Raw genomic sequence first — 19,228 nt, 5'->3', positions numbered from 1 at the left:
GGATGCAGAAAAGTTGGGAGATAAATTATTGTCTGCTTTGTCTCAGTTTTTCCAAAGACTGGCTCTGTGGGTGAGGGGGCAAAAGATTTTGAGTTGGCTTTAACGAGGCTTTTGGTGTGATCTCCTCTAGTGTCATTATAACTGGTTGAATAGGTTGGGACTAGTTGGTGTCTGTGACGTGAGCGGAAAATCGACTGGACTTCTGGTTCCAAAGCGTTATGATCAGTTTTTTCTTATGTGACCTTAGGTGACTTCATTCAGTCATTGCCTCTTTCATCCACTGGTGGTGATTACTTCCTCATGTTGTGTTGGGTGCTAATCTCCAGGCAGAGTTGTTTGCTTGTTTGTTCCCATTTTGAGTCACCACAATCACTAATCTCCAGGCAAACCTTATTTACTTCCTTGTTTACCATTCAAACCTCGTTTCCCCTTTGTTACAGCTAATAGCTTCAGAAATCAGTGTATACGTGCTTGTCTCTGACTGGGGGGGAGGTGGTGAGTAGTGGCATGGGTGGACATAAAACAGAAAGACCGAGAGGAAATTTGCAGGTGAAATGGAGCTGGAGAGAGTGACTGAGAGGCACAAAGACAGCACTGTTGTGCAGAGGGGCCCGTGGAATTTTTCCGTCCTTAGTGAGTTTAAAAACTGCTGAAGACCATAGGATAATAGAGAATACTCATAGAACCACAGAATGGCTTGGTTGGTAGGGACCTTAGAGACCTCCAGCCCCATGTGGTGGGTAGGGCTGCCACCCACCAGCTCAGGCTGCCAGGGTCCCATTCAACCTGGCCTTGAACACCTCCAGGGATGGGGCATCTACAGCTTCACTGGGCAGCTTTTGCCAGTGTCTCACCACCTTCCAAGTAATGAATTTCTTCCTGACATTCAACCTAGATTTCCCCTCTTTTAATTTAAAGTCATTTTTCCTTTTATTTGAGGAAGTGTAGTGGCACCTCACAGTGAATTTCTTATGCCTGGTCCATGACCCCTGCATCTCATACTGCTGTTTTTTTCTTGTTTATGAAAAAGCATCGAGTTCCAGCTTGCTCTACTGTAACTAAATAAAACTGCCTTCTTACTGAGTTCATAACACTTGTAGCACTTTGGATTAATTATATGGTTATTATCCTAATGGAACCAGCCAGAGAAAGTAATTAAAGACATCTTGAAATAAGTTGGATAAATGGTAGCAGAAACGTTGTGCTTTAAAGCTCAGAGAAAAACCATTTTTAAAACCCGTCTTAAAAAAAAAATTGGTTAAAATTCCCCAAATGCAGTGAAATAAACTATAGATTTTTTATTGACCAAATGATATTTTAGTAAAGATTAGAAGATAAAATGTCAGTGTGAATCCTATTGTAGTAAAAAGTCTCTTTATTTCTAAGAAAATCTTTTCTAAACTTTTCTTACTTCTTAATTTTTGTTGTATTAAAGGAATCAAAACTAAATTATTTTAACTGGGCACTTAAGGCTCAAAGTCTTTTTAGAAAAAACAGCGACTGAGAATCAGTCACTAAAAATCCATGCTGTGGAGCATCAGTTTTGTGTCACAGAGTTCATGCCTCCTTCCCTGTTTTTCTAGTACCAAAGTACATTTCCAAATCAAAATGCTGTTTAATTAAATTAATTCTTACAATAATGTCTCTGTACCACATTTGGTTTTATATATACATATATTCACATATGTATGCTTATGTACTTTGTTATTTCAAGACGTGCAAGTCTGCAGATCCTCATTTAATAAAAGCTGGCAATATGCAGAAAGCCATATACAGTGTGCTTTAAAATCATTAAATGCTGAATGGCTTGCAGGAGATTTAGGTGTTGCCAATTTCAGTAGAATGCTTTTCTTAACCACCAGCAGCTTAATTTTCAGTTTCTCCAGATGTTATATTCTTTTACACTTCCTTACATCCATGATAGGTTCAAGTAGTAATTATGTTCCTAGCTCTGTCCCTGTTTATTTTAACACCGTAACCACAGAGAATAATATTTCACAGCTGGTAATTCAGCTAGATCCTGTGCAGCTGTGAATATCGAGGTCAGCTCAAGCCTTCTTCTCAGTGCTGTTCTCTTCTTCCCTCTTCCAGTTTTATGGACATCAGGAATAGTCAGTAGTGGCCTGAGATTTAGTACAGTTGTGCTTATAGTACAGCTTCACAGACTGGCCTGGTTTTATTTTGCTTTTCTAGCTTTGATAATTAAGGGAAATATTGTCATGATGAGTATAAAGGTTTTCAAACCCTCATTTGTCTCATATCCAGAAACATAACCAGCTTCTTAAGGATATTATTGCTGATAGAATTTATAGGTCTTTGTTGTAATACTTGTGGCCCTTGAGACTAATTAATCAAGACTGAAATGCATGTGCTTAATTTTTGTGAGGCCGAGTGATGGGAAATATATAATTAGCCATTTCACTCAAGTGTGTAGATGATGGTTCAGTGACTAATTTTGTGGTCACTGAATCACAACCTTATGTCTCTTTCTCATATTTAAACACTTCAGATTATGATAGTTCTTATATCTAAAGCCTTTCTAGGCTTAAAGATCTATTCATGCTTAGAATTTTAATAGCGGCCTCTTTTATGCTTTTTTAAGAGAGAAATATTCTCTTTCACTTACAAATTTATAATGTACTAAGTACTTTAGTTATAGGTTAAACATAATTATTATATATAGTTTGATGTTCTTAAGGTTGTGGAATGCAGTGTGACAAAAGGTTTGATTTCGTGTGTAAAATTTGTAATTATTTGCCATGTCATGTTCCATTATACAAGTTTGCATTACAAGTTCCATTATACAAATTCTGACATCAGTCATAGATTTAATGCTTCTAAATGTTTACTTTCAGACACTTTGGAAATGTTTCACCTTAATGCAATAAATTATAGGAAAAGAAAAGGTTACTTGCATAATTTTTTTTTTTTTGAAAACATTTGTTCTGTGCTTTGTCATTGCTCTGAGGCATTTATTCATGTATCATCAATAGCCTCAGGTATCATCTAGGAACTTCATTTTGACGTGATAAAAATCTTGAAAATTACATCACTAAAATGAAAATGGCTGTCGGATGAGAAAAAAATTAGTAACTTGAAAAGTTCTTATTTTCTACCTAAACATCCATGTCTGTTTGAAAGCAGTAATGCAAGGCAGCCACAGAATCATAGAATGGCCTGGGTTGGAAAGGACCACAGTGATCATCTGGTTTCAACCCCCTGCTATGTGCAGGGTCGCCAACCACCAGACCAGGCTGCCCAGAGCCACATCCAGCCTGGCCTTGAATGCCTCCAGGGATGGGGCATCCACAGCCTCCTTGGGCAACCTGTTCCAGTGTGTCGCCTCCCTCTGTGTGAAAAACTTCCTTCTGAGTCCAGAGTGCCTCTGCAGTCCACAGCGTCAAAAACATTCCTAATGTGGAAATGGGAATTCTTCTGCTGGAAACCATAAAAACTTCCTTTTCAAGTATAAAAACTCCAAAATCTTTATGTGTTAGTCCCAAATAGTCAGGAGTTATCGTACTTCAGATTGATTATACATTATCTGTCCTGGATATTCAGCGTAGAAATTAATTTGTTTGAAGTAGAACAGATAAATGCACAGCAAACATGGGTTGAATCCTTTTTTACTTCATGTAGCAATATTGAAAGTTCGTTGTTCCTCCCATGTGAGACTGAAAATATGGCTGTTTTGGTCTTTGTAATACTTGGCTATGAAATTAAAATTGAGGGGAACAGGATCTGACTGTGAGTCAGTGTGCAGAGCAGATGAAGGGGCCACGAAGAAACATCCTTTTCCTTTCAGCCCCAGGTCTTTATCATTGCTGTCATATTTTGTAATTGTAGCATATGAGTGCCAGACTGTGAGCTGCTTTGATTAAGATTAAAATGGTGGTGTTACTTGCTTTAAAGCTTTTTCCTATTTTCTGCTCTATTTTCTATTGATGTTTCTAAACTGAGACTTTATTGCAAATTATTTTCAGCGAATTGTCTCATTATTCTGCATAGAGTCATTCATTCCCACCTTTATCCTTTTGGAAGTAATTATTGACTCACATATTTTGATGTTGAAATAATCTCCAAATTGTGTTCCTTTCTGTAGTGCCTGACTTCATAGAGCCTGAAAAATTATTTGCCCTGGGAAATGGGTTCAGATTCATCCTCTCACAGAAACTTGACATTAATAGCGATAAACAGAACTAATCAAGATAATTCTCTTGCACAGGATATAATGCACTCTTCTACCTCTCATCCCAATAATCCATTAAATATGTCATTTTGAGCCAAATGTTGTGGAAACAGACAGTTTACCATGCAGTATGTCAACTGATCATAACTTCTCTGCTCTGCACAATTCTTTTTTCATCTGTGATTGCCTAATTGTTTTTCTAGCCTGCTGAGAAAATACTCCTTGGCATCTTTCAATTGTGCGTTTGCTCAGGAGCTTACAGTGTTGGTAATGCATAATGAGTGTTCATAATTAAAGCTACAGGTAGCAAAATATCTAACTATGGATAGGATGTTGTGCTGAAAAATAGTGTTACAATCAAAGCCAATCCTGGATTTCAGTTGCAGAAAGCAGAATTGGAAAGCAGACGTGGAAAACTTAGCCAAGAAAGAGACGGTGCTGTTGTCTTTTGTTAAGCCAAAGAAGCACACACTTCCAGTGTTCAGAGCTAGCTAACAGTGGAGGAAAAAAAGCTCCCTAGCAACAGAAGTTTGTGAAATAAAAGATTTAAATGCACTTTAAAGTTAGGGGAATGGTATCTGTCAATTTAAAAATGTAGAAATCAATTCTCTGTCATAGCTGAAAGGCAAATCAAAGAGCTCAGAAATGTCTTCAGAGTGAAGATGGGGAAAAAAGTTTCTCCCGTGCACGCTTGTTTCACTGCGAGCTGTCAGATGTTTGCACTGTTGGTGTGCATCTGGACTTCCATAGGCTTCTGAGAAATGTCTTGCTTTTAAGGGAATGCAAGTGCTGATACATTTTTTATTAACGGCCCTGCTATAGGTTTGTGTCTGTGGAGTTCCAACTCTGCAGATCTTTTTTTGCTAAATTTGGACTGCAGGCTGTAGTCATCAGTGACACTTTTGTTTTTTTTCTTGCTGTAAAATGGCAATGCTGGAATCAGTCTTGCACACAGTGCCCTTCTGGCAAATGGAATCTGCAGAACACATGTAAAACAGTTATAGCCATGTAGTTTTGCAAAAAAAAGGCCAGTCTCTATTCTAAACACAGGTAAAAATAAAGAACTTCTGTAAAACAATAGGAGTAATCATTTCTTCAATGGTGTCTTGTCTAGGTTTGTAATTGGCCGAGAAAAACCAGGCCAAGTGAGCGAGGTTGCACAGCTGATTAGCCAAACTCTGGAACAAGAACGCCGCCAGAGAGAGCTCCTGGAGCAGCATTATGCACAGTACGACGCAGATGATGATGAGGTAACTTTCCAGTGTTTCAATCTGCAGAGGGTTTCAATGCTCTGCTTTCTGTTTTCCTGGTTCCTGCTTTTTAAGTGTCACTCAGAGGTCCGCTTTGCACATCTCCATTATCCCCGCCACTGATTTTTAGATTTTGGTGATAAGCCCAATGTGAAGAACAAAGCTTTATAGCATGGATTTAAGATATCTGTTTTGTTCCATAAAAAACATATATAAATTGGGTTGATGTTTCTGTAAATTATTGCTCTTCCAAAGGCATCTGCTTTGTTTGAAATAAGGGAATAAGGCTGGATTGCTTGTTTATGTTTTAAAACGTTCTTTTTCTGTGGACACTGGTAAAAGTCACCTTCCAACTGTTATTGGGAAGATTTAAACCTTATCTTTTTTCCTAGAAACATTAATGATGTTTGTGATTCAGAACATTAAGAAATGTTCTGAAAATTCCAAGTGAGACTTCTCCTTCTTTTTTTATTTATATGAACAGCTGTCCCACAGGATAAATGATTATTCTTCCTTGTCAGAAGCATTTATTGATGTTCATGATTAGTGCTTGATGTCCCAATGCAAGGGTTCTGAAGGTATCAATTTTATTTAGTAAACTTTCCATATTTTTCCTGTTCTCTTAAAATTCCCAGCATGCCTGAATTCCAAGTTACTTAGAAGGACTGATGAGAGATCTTTCTCAGAGACTACTCTTTCACCCCTAAGTTAGCTGCTCGGTTACATTAAGGTAAAAGCAGTTGCTATAGCAAAGCCCTTTCACGTAGCCTGAGCATGCAACCTTCTTTTCACATTCTCTTCAACAACATTATTTGAAATTCCAGACTCCATGTATTAGTGAGTTTTTGCCCAGGCCAACATTTTTTTGTTTGGTTGGTTGGTGAAGAAGAACATCATAGAATATTTTGAGCTGGAAGGGACCCATATGGATCATTGAGTTCAACTCCTGGCTCTACACAGGACCATCCAAAATCATCATAGAATCACAGAATGGCTTGGCTTGGAAGTGACTCCATGGATCATCAAGTTCCAAAGATAGAGGAGAGACAGAGAATCTGTGTGATGCATTTAATTCAGATTAGTTCTCTTTCAGGTCCTGAGACTAGGCTTCTAAACAGAGAAACAGGAGAAAAGTACTCTAAAGTAAAATAAGGATACATTTATTTTGACATACACTGTTAGTCTAGCAGGTAGCATCTGAAGTATCCCAGAAAACTTGGTAAAAATTGTCTGGCCCAATGATGCCTTCAGTCACTTCGATTTCCACTGATGTTAAAAATAGAATATTTGAATATGTATTAGATTAAATCCTATCATAGGTGCATATTTAACTCATATGAATACAAATTGTATGTATTTGGAATTCACATTTGTGTGTGGCTGTGTGAGGCCATAAAGGCTAGAAAATCCAAATCCTCTCTGTTTTCTCCCCAGCATATAAACATGCAAGTATTTTGACTCCTGTTTATTCTATATCTAAAATAAAGTTGCTGAATGATTTCTTGAAGGACAGCTAACCTCATCTCAGAAATAGAGACAACTCTCTCTAGCTTTTGGAACAAGAACCTTCTTATCACAGCTCTGTACTGAGGATGGTGCCATGTCTGTGACCATGAGATGTACATTTTGGCCATTAGCTTATGCAGTGCAAAAGGGACTTTTATGCATTATGTGAGGAAAAGAGGAGGAAGAAAGGAAAAGGGATCTACTAGTGGAGATCCAGAGTGTCATCAGAGATCTCTTTTGGAAGGAGAAGTAATTAGGCTTCTGAACAAATGTAGAAATGCATCAGTTCTCAAAAAACAGCCTTGGGATCACTGAAGGTCATACCCATTTCCTCCATGGTGGGAAGTGGTAAGCCTTATTCTTAGAATAGACAGATATAGTTTCTAAGGTATGCAGTGAGGCATGTTTGCCTTCTGAACAGTATTATTAAGAAACCTGAAGCAGTCCTGAGTATGTTTCATTTTTTTACCTGAGTATGCCTTCCAGGTAAACTCACATAACATGCACCCAAGCAATTCCCACAATGGGATCTGTACTGTAATGCATATTAGCCACAGTTCAAAGACATCTTTTGGTCACTACAAGCACATCTCCATTTGCTGTCAAATGTGAGCATTGGTACTTGAGCTCACCTTACTCTGTTTGGTCAAATGTGGCTGTATCCGTATTCCACTACCAGTTTTGTGTTCTTTGGCTCTGGAAAGCATGCCATCCCTTGGGCAAGAATATCTCAGCTTACACGGTCTGAATGAATAGGCATCCATGAATGTACCAAAAAAACCTACAATGTCAAGTCCATTTGCTCACAGTACTTGTGTTTCTGACTGTGTGAAGCTCAGGAGTATTAGAATTTCCAGTGTAAGGAGTGTCTTGCTGGTATGAGATGGAATTATGCAAGAGTTGTTCACCTCAGAGCTATCAAACCATCCTATTCATTTTCATACAGTATTTAAAATGAGGTGGCAGGGATTCCAGCTGCGCTGCCAAATAAATAAAGAAGAAAATTATCATTATTCAGCCCTCCACTGAGGCTGTCAAATTCTGAGCCTACTTTATCACAAAGACAGCGATGTCTTATCAGGTTTCCTGAGCAGGAAATCAGCAATCTGAGTCTGAGTCCTAGAGATGCTGCATGTGACTATGGTTGGTAATGCTATGAGCTGATGAAACAGGCAGAGAGCGTATTCCAGGCATGTTCAGGTCTGGGTATTTTATCTTGCTGGTTTATTAGCTGGTTGTCATTTCACTGATTTGAATGTTAGTAGTCTTTATGGTAGCCCAAGCAGCATATAATCATTCCAGAAGAATCAGAGCTCTTTAACATAGCAGCATTACTGAGAAAATTTTGACTTGTGTCTACCAGCATGACATCAGTCAGGTGCTGCTTTAGATAGATACTTGTTTGTCTGCTGTACCTTCATTCCTTCACCTTGCTGGAATGTTTCAAGTCAGTTAGAATCAGTAGTAATTTCTCAAGTACTGTTTAGGTGTGGCAGTGCTGGCAATACATACAGCAGGTCATGTTTCCTTATAAGCCTGTGCTACCTCAAATAAATATGAGAGAATATGTTGTTTCAGGTGCTGCCTGTGTATAGCCCGCTGCAGAATTTACTCATCACCAGTTCCTCTGGCTTTCTAAAACTCCACATACCTTTAATTTATTGCATCCTGTCAGAAAACAAGCCTCTGAAGCTTTGAGGGAGGCACTGTCTTTGTATTTCCTACCTATATACTGAATTATCCTGAATCTGTATCCTTGACTGAAACCTTTAGACTTTGCTATGTTGATACCATGTTCTCTGCATGTTTTCTGTCAAATTCTGACATTTCTTGGAATTATAATTTGAACGTGGTACCATCTTCTTCATGTTCAGCAGTGAGGGGCAGATGTTAGATTCAAGCAGATGACCAGCTCCCCTGAAAGCTGCCTATGGTAATGCAGGATGTAAGATTATTAATGTGGTGCAAAATTCTCTTCTCACTTTGTCCAAGTCAAGTGCAACGCAAGTGAAATCTTCATGTCTTTTAGTAACATAGATAGTTGTTCAAGTGTTTTTTTCATTTTTAATTCTTATTTATCAAGACATTCTGAGAGGAGAGCAACAGTAGGAACATTGAAGACAATCATGAGACACAAAAAGAAAAACAGAGCTTCAGTGTCTAAAATGCAAAGAATACATTGGTAAGACAAGGTCTTTCAGGGAGTACAGTTTGTCTGACATTAATATGAATTAGTTCTATGAAAGCAATGATTGATACTATAGAATACTTTTTCTTTGCTCCTTTCAAATAATTGAGTTTAAACTGCAGAAAAATCAAATGAAGAGGTGGATTTGAGTTATTTTTATAGTTCTTCAAGTGGTATTCTCTGATGGTAGGACAGTTTCAGCACAAACAAAAGATTTAGCTTGATGTACCCTTTGTTACTGTGATTGGGAAAGGTCTGTCTGCATTTTCTTGGCTGGTGCTGCTGGTGCTTCTTTGTGCTGGTGAGGGTTCTGCCTGTTTCAAAAATTTACAGCGCAGTTAAATGTGAGTACTGCCTTCTCCCTTTTAAAATGGGAAGTTGCAGTTCATGTTTATAAAGATAATTTCATGCTGCTTGCTGTGATAGTGTATAGCAAAATTAAACAGCTACTAGCAGAAGCTGTTCCTCTGGCTGGGGAAACCTTGAGGTCTGCGTACTACTAAAATGATAAATAGGTTTTTGCTCACCTGTTGTGCATGAGTGAATTCTGCTCACCTGTAAAGACTGAAGAGACTGAGATTTTGCTTCAGGAGCATGTAAGTTTTCAGTTATTGTACAAAAATATTATTGTTGTCAACTAGGAAAACAAAATGAATTACTCAGAGCCTCAAGCAGTTACAGTAACAGCTGTTACTTTAAAAAGCTTTGTTATATTGGAATTAGGTGACCTTTGTCTGCTTCTAGCTGCTTCATGTAAAACACTAAATTCCTTGTTCTAATTTACTGGCACAAGGTCTGAACATCTTTTGGTAGGTTCGTGTGATGTAAAAGCAGGGATAATTCATTCAGGGAAAGTATGTATTATGCAGTTTAAAACATCTGTTTCTTTAAAGCATACATCGGTTCTTTTGAACCTGTTATTTGTGCTTTGTGTGATTATAAGATGGGGACATTGTCATTTGAAGACGAGCAAAAGCCCCATTTGCTTCTGTCCTGTCTAATGTTTCTGTATCATCCCACTGCCTTGTTTACTACAGCAAACTGCAGTGTTTTGCTTTGATGACAATTTTTTGTATTAACTGAAGCAAAAATAACCTTGTCCGCTGACGCTCAGTCAAACACTTCACAGCAAGGTTTTCCTTTATGTTTATTCTAATCTGCCTGATGTCCCTCTTCAAACACTGTGTCTCCTGAGGCCAGTAGAGCTCTTGAAATTTTCCCCAATATAATTCAGTTTGGTTTTTTTTTAATTATTTAAATCTTTGGAGCCATCAGTTGGACCAGTCAAGATGTGGCTTGTTCCTTCCCTTCCCTCCCCTTCCCTCCCCTCCCCTTCCCTCCCCTTCCCTTCCCACACAGAAATGATAACTCTGCATCACCTTATAGATTTTTAGGGATAATGACTGCAAATTTGACAGTACGTGAACTGTGCTAATGTTTTGTTCCCACAGTAATTCATTGAATGGGAACGCCATTGAGATTTTGGAGTTCTGCTTCTTGCCTGTCTGGTAGCGTGTGAAGGTTCTGTTAGAGGAAAGAGCAGTATAATTTTCTGTTTAGACAGTAAATGCACATAGCAATGGAGGATTAAGTGAAAACAACAGTTATCACAAGTGTAGCATAACTGGAGATGTGTGTGTGAGATCTACAACGAATGGTAAACTTGGTTTCAAATATCATTTAGCTGTAGTGCTAACATGCCTGAAAACTCCAGAGTGAGATGAATTGTGTGCTTTGCCTTAAATAAGGGGAAAAGAAACAAAAACGTCTGCTCATTTTTTTTGTTGAAGACTAGTAAGATTTTTAATACATATAAAATGTGTAAAGTAAGTGATTATTGTGTATTTGATTGCAGACTACGTAGCTATTTTTGTACAGAGACAGAGTTAGCTCTCCTAAGAAACTGCTCACATTAAATGCTTAAAGTATGGCTGGGTCATACATGATGCCTTGCCTTCTTTATGGTAGTTCTTTTAACATCAGAAGACTTTACCAAATCATTTTGTATTTTCCATGTGCTACGAGTTTCTTTGCTTTTTAAAACTTTAGCAGTTCAAACAAAAAAGAAAAGAATGTTGATTTTTCATATGCTATTTATCCAAGAAATTGTGATGTTTATAATGCAGATGTGTCAGTCTGTTGTGGCTGCATGCATACATACATCAATTCTGTCCGTGTGTGCATGCAAACTTGTGAATCTACACTTTGTGTGCTTCTGTGAACAAATTCTGAGATAGATTTATGTAAGCCTAAATGACAGTTGAGAAGCTAAATTAAGGTAGGAGGTTGAGAGTTGAACTGTTGTTCGGACATCTGAGTTCTCACCCTTGTTTTGAACAGTTCTTTTGAGAAAAATGACGCTAGAATAATTTGAGCTCTACTAGGAATACAGTTGTGATAAAAGGATGATGTTCCTTCACATCAGGAATTGTCATTAAGACTTGTATAGTACGGTCAAAATTTTGTTATAAGCATTACTGAATTTGAGAAGGAATTCATCCCTTCTCCCTCCTTTTTTTGTTTTTTTTTTTTTTTTTACTATGTGTTTATCTGTTCCCAAGCTTTATAAATCTAGAAGTGGTCCTGAAGGAAGTGTTTGCTTTCTGATATGTTTGCACGCTAATTGTGATTTGTGTGCAATATACTGTGGCTCACAGAGGGAGCACTGCTGAAGCAGAGAGGTATCCAGCCACCTTTGGCACTGGGAGAAGAGCACAGGTGTATGTGTGAATGGTTTTAATATTGCCAGCTTTTTCTTTTGAATAGTATTGTTTTTGTCTAATTTTGAGATACTGGTTGTGGCTTTTAGGTTTGTTAGAATTATGTTTTGTCAGCAAATGATTCATGTCTCATAGGTTATAAACCCAAGAAACACCCATGTTTTTAAAACTGTCTAAACCAGCTCCCTATGCAGAGTAAACATTCAGTAAGCTCTAATTTGTTCCTAAAGGTATCTCTGATACTTGGTTTCTTTTTCCCACTGTAGGCTTTTTGTGGAGGTGGAACTTTTCTGTCATTAATTAGTATATAGAGAACTACGCAGTGGATTTTCAAATTCAGTATGGAATATCACTGGAGAATTACTACCTCCACATGACTTAAAAAAGGCCAATCGATATCCTGTCCACCTATTTAGCTTACATCTCTTTTTGGAAGAGTGTCCTTGTTAATACTGAGATAAGTTGGGAGAGTTCTTCCTGTGGAAAGGAAAAATGTCTGTAGAAGGATGAAAACCACTCAGCTGTATAGTCTGTGATGCCAGCCCCTAGAAACCTGTACTGCCTAAGACACTCTTTTGTTCCATCTCTTAATGATCTGAAGTACTGTTGTGGAGTTATATTTTATCTTCTTAGATTACAGCAAAACAAAAATAGAACCTTTTATATGTTTGTGCAATATGCTGTATTTGCCCACTAGCTTAACTGCACTTTTAACAGTCTATGCCTAATAAGAGGATAACTGGAATTTCTTAAATGCTATAAAATTAAGACAGGGGAATACGCTACAGATGAAGAAGATGATGACATGGGACCTGTCCTTCCGGGAGGTGACTTGGCTATTGAAGTGTTTGATCTTCCTGAAAATGATGACATGTTCTCCCCAAGTGACGTGGACACCAGCAAGCTCGCTCACAAGTTCAAAGAGGTAAGTTAGAGAGCAGAAAACATTTCAAAAATATGTTATATGTTATGTTATTGGAGTTAGATTCTAGTAATCTCATTGCTCAGTGTTTGCCAATTCTCTTGAATACTAGAACTGATTGCTAAGTGTTTGTAGCATGGATACTTTCAAACAGCTGAAAACATTCTGCTTAAAAGCAGTGAAACTGTTCAGAGTTACTTTGACATCAACTTTCAAGCAACTATTACACTGATGAAAGATAATTCATCACTTGATTTTTTAGTCAAAAAGTTATTCTGCCTCAGCACTTAGTTTGCATTAATAGTTAATTAATTACTAGCAGGTAGCTTTGTTGTTGGTTTTTTTTTGGTTTTTTTTTTTTTAACCCAGTCAAAAGTGATCATGAAAAGCAAAACAAGTGCTGAATTTTAGTGAAAATTGGATTGTTTCCAGTTTCTGTAGCATTACACAGCATTGATCAATATACTTGCAGTGGTATGTTTTGCTGTGTGTTTAAAATAAACACTGTACTGGGGAAGCAAGCCTGTTTTAAGCTGGTGTTTTACAAAACTTCTATTTGGTAAAACAGAAGAGCTATAGAATTTATTTAGCATCCACTGGTACTAACAAAACTTAGATCAGATGTTTATTGCAGTTATTGAGGTTGTATAACATACAAAAAAACAGAGAAACAGTCCTGTCTTTTCAGTTACGCTTTTGATGTGATTTATTCCTGAACTGTCCTGAATTCTCGTACAAGTCATGAAACAAGTGGATTTTTCTATCTCCAGAGCAATGGGCTTGGACACTAAAGAACATGTTTGTTTCTAAATGCAATGAAGACCAAAGGGCTGAAAGTAGCCAAAACATTGGAGATTTGAGCCTCTTGGCCCAGACAAGTTTTAAAAGAGGGACTCAGTGTCCATCTTTCTTCACCTGTCTTCTGTTTTTCCCTTTGTTCCATCAAACCAGGTGTTTTATTTTCCAGGGGGGTATAATGTATATTCTTACCATTCTCCAGACCAAGCAATATATAAAAAGTTATCAGTTTCTGAGAAAACAGTCTTTCATTTTTTTGGTGGTACAGACTTCAGCCTCTGGATGCCTACAGTAATAAATACATTATTGTTTCCTGAAAGTTTTTTGGTTTACTTAACTGATTAACTTCTTACTCCATATTTCAAGGCCCTGACTGTTACCTTAATTAGAACATTGAGTTCGTTTTCTAATACCATGGATCATGCATAATGTTTATATACTTTCTCAGTGTGTTGGGAGGGTGCTGCCATTCTGACTGTGCCAGTGCAACAAGGCGAGGTAAAGCACAGATGTAGTGATAAACAAGCCATGGACCTTTGAATAAATTACCTGTACCACTATGCCTGAATGTAATTTTAATCAACTTGGGCTATATATGTATTTCAGCATATCCAAACTGATTTTTGGCTAACTGTAGATCTGTAAGATTGAATGGCCTTAAAATGTTGATGTAGGAAAGATCAGACTAAGGGTCTCTGGAATCCTCCAGGTTAAGAGCAGATAAGAACCCAAGAAGAAAACATGAAATGCTCCTATGGAAGAGTGGGCTCTTTTTCACTAACCCACGTAGTTATTGCTGTTAGGAGCATGCTACTTTTGTTCCACTGATTGCATTTAACAGTACACAGCTGCATTTTGTAGAGGCTCTAGCAGGGTGAGTGCATGCATTTTTCTTGGTATTTGCCCCGAATTCCTTCAACACTAGAGGACTTGTTCACTATCACACTGCACAAGCCCACACAGTGTTTTCTGGAATTGTATTTAAAGAATAACTGTTCTTTCTTGTTCCTACTGTGGAGATTAATGAAAGTATTAAACAAGTAGGCTGGACCTAATCTTTAAACATAATAGTTTGACCTAATTAGTTGAATTTATTCTTTGCAAAGAAAAAATGTGCTCAAATACCTTGAGAGCATTGTTACTTAAAATGCTTTGCTCTTGGAATGGAAGTCAGAATAGAGGTGGGCATTCCTGGGTGAATGACTGTACTTCAGCATATTTTGTTTTCCTGGCTGTAAAACAGAAAAAAATGAAACCAATTTTCCTTGACTTCTTTGAGAGAAAGAACTGGAAGCTTTATTTTTTAGCTGTGATGACTGAAGAGAGACAGGATCTATAAAGAAAAGGAACATCTTGTGTAAAAATTAGGAACTGTATTTCACATCATAATGAAATCTATGAAAACAAATGATATTGTCATATAATGATATTAAAAAAATCATTAATCTTATTAGATTTGATTGTGTTTCTTTCTCACTATACTCCAGCAATTTAACATATACTAGCTTTTCATGACATTCCACCTTTTGCAGTCCTAGATGAATCCAAGCTATTTTCTCATAATACATATAAATATTTTAATTGTGTTGTTTTGAAGAAAATCAGTGTTTCAAAATATCCTTGAAAATGAAACTTGCCAAAAATTATTCAAAATACCTCTTGTTAAAATGAAGCCTTCACAGCTTTATGTTGACTTAGAAAACAGAAATATGAAGTAGTATCTGCCAAGAATTTGTCTGGCATTATATAGGACGTGGACTAATATATTTCTTCTTTCCTATTAGAAAATCTGCAGAGTCCAGATTTGCTTGTCAAATCATTTGCTTTGCCCATTGTTCAGTCTAACCCCTGCATGTGTTACTATTTCTCATCTATTCTGCAAGCATAATTAGTTCTGTTAAATTAAAAAAAAGAAAAAAGGTAGTTGTCCAGCTTACATATTTGTCTGTCTGACAGGAAAGTGTCTTTTTTCTTCTGCCTCGGTGGGGTCTGCTGTACCATGCACTGAGCTAGTGATCTGACTGCGTGCTCAGTAGTCTTTTTAAAAAAAATTAATAACAGAGTGTAAAAATAACTGTTGAAACCATCTGTACCTGAGCAGATTGTCATTTATGCAACAATTTGGGGTTTCTGTGTATGTTATGATAAGCTGATAAAATGCTGCTTACTGGTTTGTGGGATTTTTAGAAGAAATGGCAATGGATTGCAAGCAGGTAGCCTTAGGTTCTGAGCCTTGGCCTTTTGATTTCATTATTATCTCTACAGAAGGCAAAGTCTAACTCATCCATCCTTGAGTTTACCTCACCCCAAAACAGTGAGGGTTTGGTTGCGAGATTCAGTGACCGAAGTGATCACCTAAGCAAAGGTCTGGGCATTTATTAAACATGATGAGGTTTTGAGATTATTCTTTCTTAATTTTTCCTCTTTGTCTTTCACTGCTAAGAGAAACTATTTAAAGACTAGCTATTGATCTCTCTGAAAGCTGCAGATCAGAGGTTGGCTTTACTGAGCTCAAAAATTGCAAGCAACCTCTACCAAATATCTAACTAAAGTATCTCTTTAAAGTGTCCTGAACTATTTATGATTAAATTCCAAAAAATTACATAGGGTATATAGCCCATCAGGTAGACCACCAGCACTAGCCACTTCTTGCCAACAATGCCAGCTGCAGGACTTGTGTGTTCCTGCTTCAGCTATGTTGGCACCTGTCTGTCCTGCCCTTCAGTAGCACTTGGTCAGAGACCCTGTGAGATCTCTGGGTTAGCTGCCTACCTGGGGCTCTTGGAGTCTGGAGCCATGTGTGCTCCACCAGCATGCCTGGTGGGCCTCCACATGTTCGAGTTTGTGCAAGCTGCTGCCGTCGGTCGGTGCTTTAGTTGGGAATGAGGTCTTGTATTGGCACTTGCTGAGGACTAGAATGTCCATAATCCGTTCTGGTGCAAAGTCAAAAGGTGAATTCACGTAACAATTTGGGGAAACTGGGGACTGGAAGTGCTTACAGTCTCCCCTGGAGACAGTAACCAAGACTGGTGGAAACATGAAGATTCCTAAACTGTTCCTCAGGTGGAACCGATTGCATCAGCGCATCCTTTATTCCTCCTGCCGTCTGTTTGGTTATGCTCCTCTAGAGACAAGGCACTAGACAAGTTAGGGCCAATTTGCAACCCAAACTGTGTCTGACTGCATTTCCTGTGCTGCCACAAGAAATGGGTTCAAGAAGTCCCATGAAAGTGGGATTTCCAAGGCAGCTAAGCTTTTCTCAAGAATGCTTGCACCGATTGGCTCTGAGATAACTCCTGCTATCTTGAAAATTATTCCTCTTCTCCAAAATAACTTGCCTTTTGAATTGTCTGTACATTTTTTTTTACTAGCAGTCTGCCCTTCAAGAATGTAACCATAGCTTCACCTGAGGTGATAATTTCTGATTCAGCACAAGTCCCTTATGCACTCTATTAGCTCAACATAAACCATTCCCAAAGGCATCCTTCAGTCGTGTAACCACTATGTAGAACATACTTTTCCATAACTATTCCTCATATTCATAAATAATGAACTAAGGCTGTCTTCCCTGCAGAGTTTGCTCAAGCTGTAATTCAGCTTGCCCAGCACACACCAGTCACTGGTTCAGTGCTTTACATGTAAGGTTTGGGGCCTGTCAGAATTTGACCAAGCTGACTGCCTTAAGCAGTAAAGCAGCAGGGATGTGAGTGCAGCCTAGTATCAGGTGCATGTACATCATCATTTCCATTTGGATTGGGGTTTTGAAGCTGTTTAATTCGTACTTCAGACTGTTCTTGGAGCAGGTGAATAGTAATTCTTTGGGGTGAAACCAAACTCAAAGGATTCAAAAGTGCGAATGAGGATTCACTCCGCCAGATCAGACTGATGTGGGCTAGTCCAAAACAAGTCCCTGAAAGCATGCAGATGGGAGCCAGGTCCTCAGAACCTACCCTTTCCCTGCTCTGGTCTGCTGTTATTGTGGCACAGTGCCTGATGATGTAAATACAACCTTTAACACAATGCCTAGGCTGTTAATCTCCTTGCAATCATTTTCTGTGCTCATATGCTGCTTCCTGTTTTTTATGGTTTCCCAGTGTTACTGCTCTCACTTGAGATTAGCTAGCTTGAGCAGAATAATTCAGGTTAATGATGGAGAAGGATAGCATCAGTTTACCTTTTTTTTTTCATGTAGTAAACATGTAAAAATCTTCCCCTAAAGGGAAGATTCCTGGCTCCCTGAGTTGTTAAATCACTTGTTTCTGTATTTGCTCTTTTGTAACATGCCTGCTTTAATCAGTGTTGTGGGACTCTCTGACAGCACTGGGACATATTTCACATTCACATCAGAGGAGAGCAAAGCAAAGCCCAGCAGGATAGCATCTTTTTTTTTTTTTTTTTTTTTAAGCAGAAGACATTTGGTTTTGCTAAACAGATTGGATGTTCTGATTTGAAATTATGAGTGGTTAGATGGCATCCTATCTTTAATTAGATTGCACAGGCTGAGTCATTTTGCAAGCTAGACGTTTTAATTTACAATCTACTGCACTGCAGCACTCTTCAAGGCCTTCTGCTGTGTAATAAGGTATTCAACTTGCAGCACAGGCTTTAAAAATATTGGAGTACTCTGTGACTTCACTTGTTTATTTTATATTTTCAATTTTAGTTGCAAATCAAACATGCAGTTACAGAAGCTGAAATTCAGAAGCTGAAGACGAAGGTAAGAATCAATATGCAGATAATACACGCTGATTTTTTTTTTTTGCTTTCATGCAAAATCAGATCTGAAGACATGTATCTTTATGTGGGTGGAGAAATCAACGTCCTTATTAAAGGCTGATCAAGAAACACGGTGGCTCAGCTAAATCTTGTCTTAGTGTATGTTCTCTATTCAAAGTTTCAAGTAAAATCTAAGTGCTGCTATTAAGAGAAACTGCCAACTTGTGCAGCTTCAATTAAACATACATTTTAAGAGCTATCATAATGACTAAATGGCAGATTCCCAGTTTTACAATTCCAGTACATTTTCTCAGGTTTTTAAATTGCATTTGGATTGAATATTCAAGTCTTAGTTATTAGGTTTATTATTTATTAGTGATAAGAAGATGTCCTGTTTATGTTAATTTATTTTCTTCCATTTAGAAAAAATTAATTTATTTAAACATGTTTAATAGAAAATGCTTTTTATATACAGAAGAAAAAGAACACTTTCTTACTGTTGCATTTCTCTTTAAAAGATGCTCTGGAAAGGAAAATGTTTACCAGCTTAATGGAAAACATCTCGCAATTGGTTGCTAGTTATTAGATTGAATTTGCAATAGCAATATAAAGAAATTGTATTTTTTGTACTAGGATAAGCTTTATGGGAAATCAGCTGATAATTCTGTTGTTGTGTATTAACAGATTTTATAATGACATCCTTCATTTTGAGTTTGAGTACGTTATAAAAAAAAATCAAAGGAAGACAAAGTAAAAATTGTACTTCAGACAAATATTTTTGATGATTATTTCTTTCTAGCAACTATTTGCACTTACCATGTATTTTGTGTTGTGTTTATCAAATTTGCATAAAGTGCTGTTAGAATCCAGTTCTGAATGCAGTTATTTTCTGTAATGACAATTTCTGTTATACTATTTTAGTTCAAAAAGTCAGAAATC

At 37.6% G+C, this 19,228-nt stretch overlaps 1 protein-coding gene across 1 annotated transcript in view; it reads left to right on the top strand.

The window, feature by feature from the left end:
• PPP1R9A (protein phosphatase 1 regulatory subunit 9A) overlaps positions 1-19,228 on the top strand; it is a gene marked incomplete at both ends in the record, with an annotated part of 126,622 nt that overhangs the window by 82,372 nt on the left and 25,022 nt on the right. Inside the window, 3 exons of the mRNA XM_079538456.1 lie at positions 5,304-5,439; positions 12,623-12,778; positions 18,237-18,290. Of these exons, the coding sequence (XP_079394582.1) occupies positions 5,304-5,439; positions 12,623-12,778; positions 18,237-18,290 (346 nt within the window). The remainder of the gene's footprint in view (positions 1-5,303; positions 5,440-12,622; positions 12,779-18,236; positions 18,291-19,228) is intronic.

Source organism: Tetrao urogallus (assembly GCF_951394365.1).
Source record: "Tetrao urogallus genome assembly, chromosome: 7".
Lineage (NCBI taxonomy): Eukaryota > Metazoa > Chordata > Aves > Galliformes > Phasianidae > Tetrao > Tetrao urogallus.
Note: the sequence above shows the minus strand (reverse complement) of the source record. Positions and strands in the feature narration are given on the sequence as shown.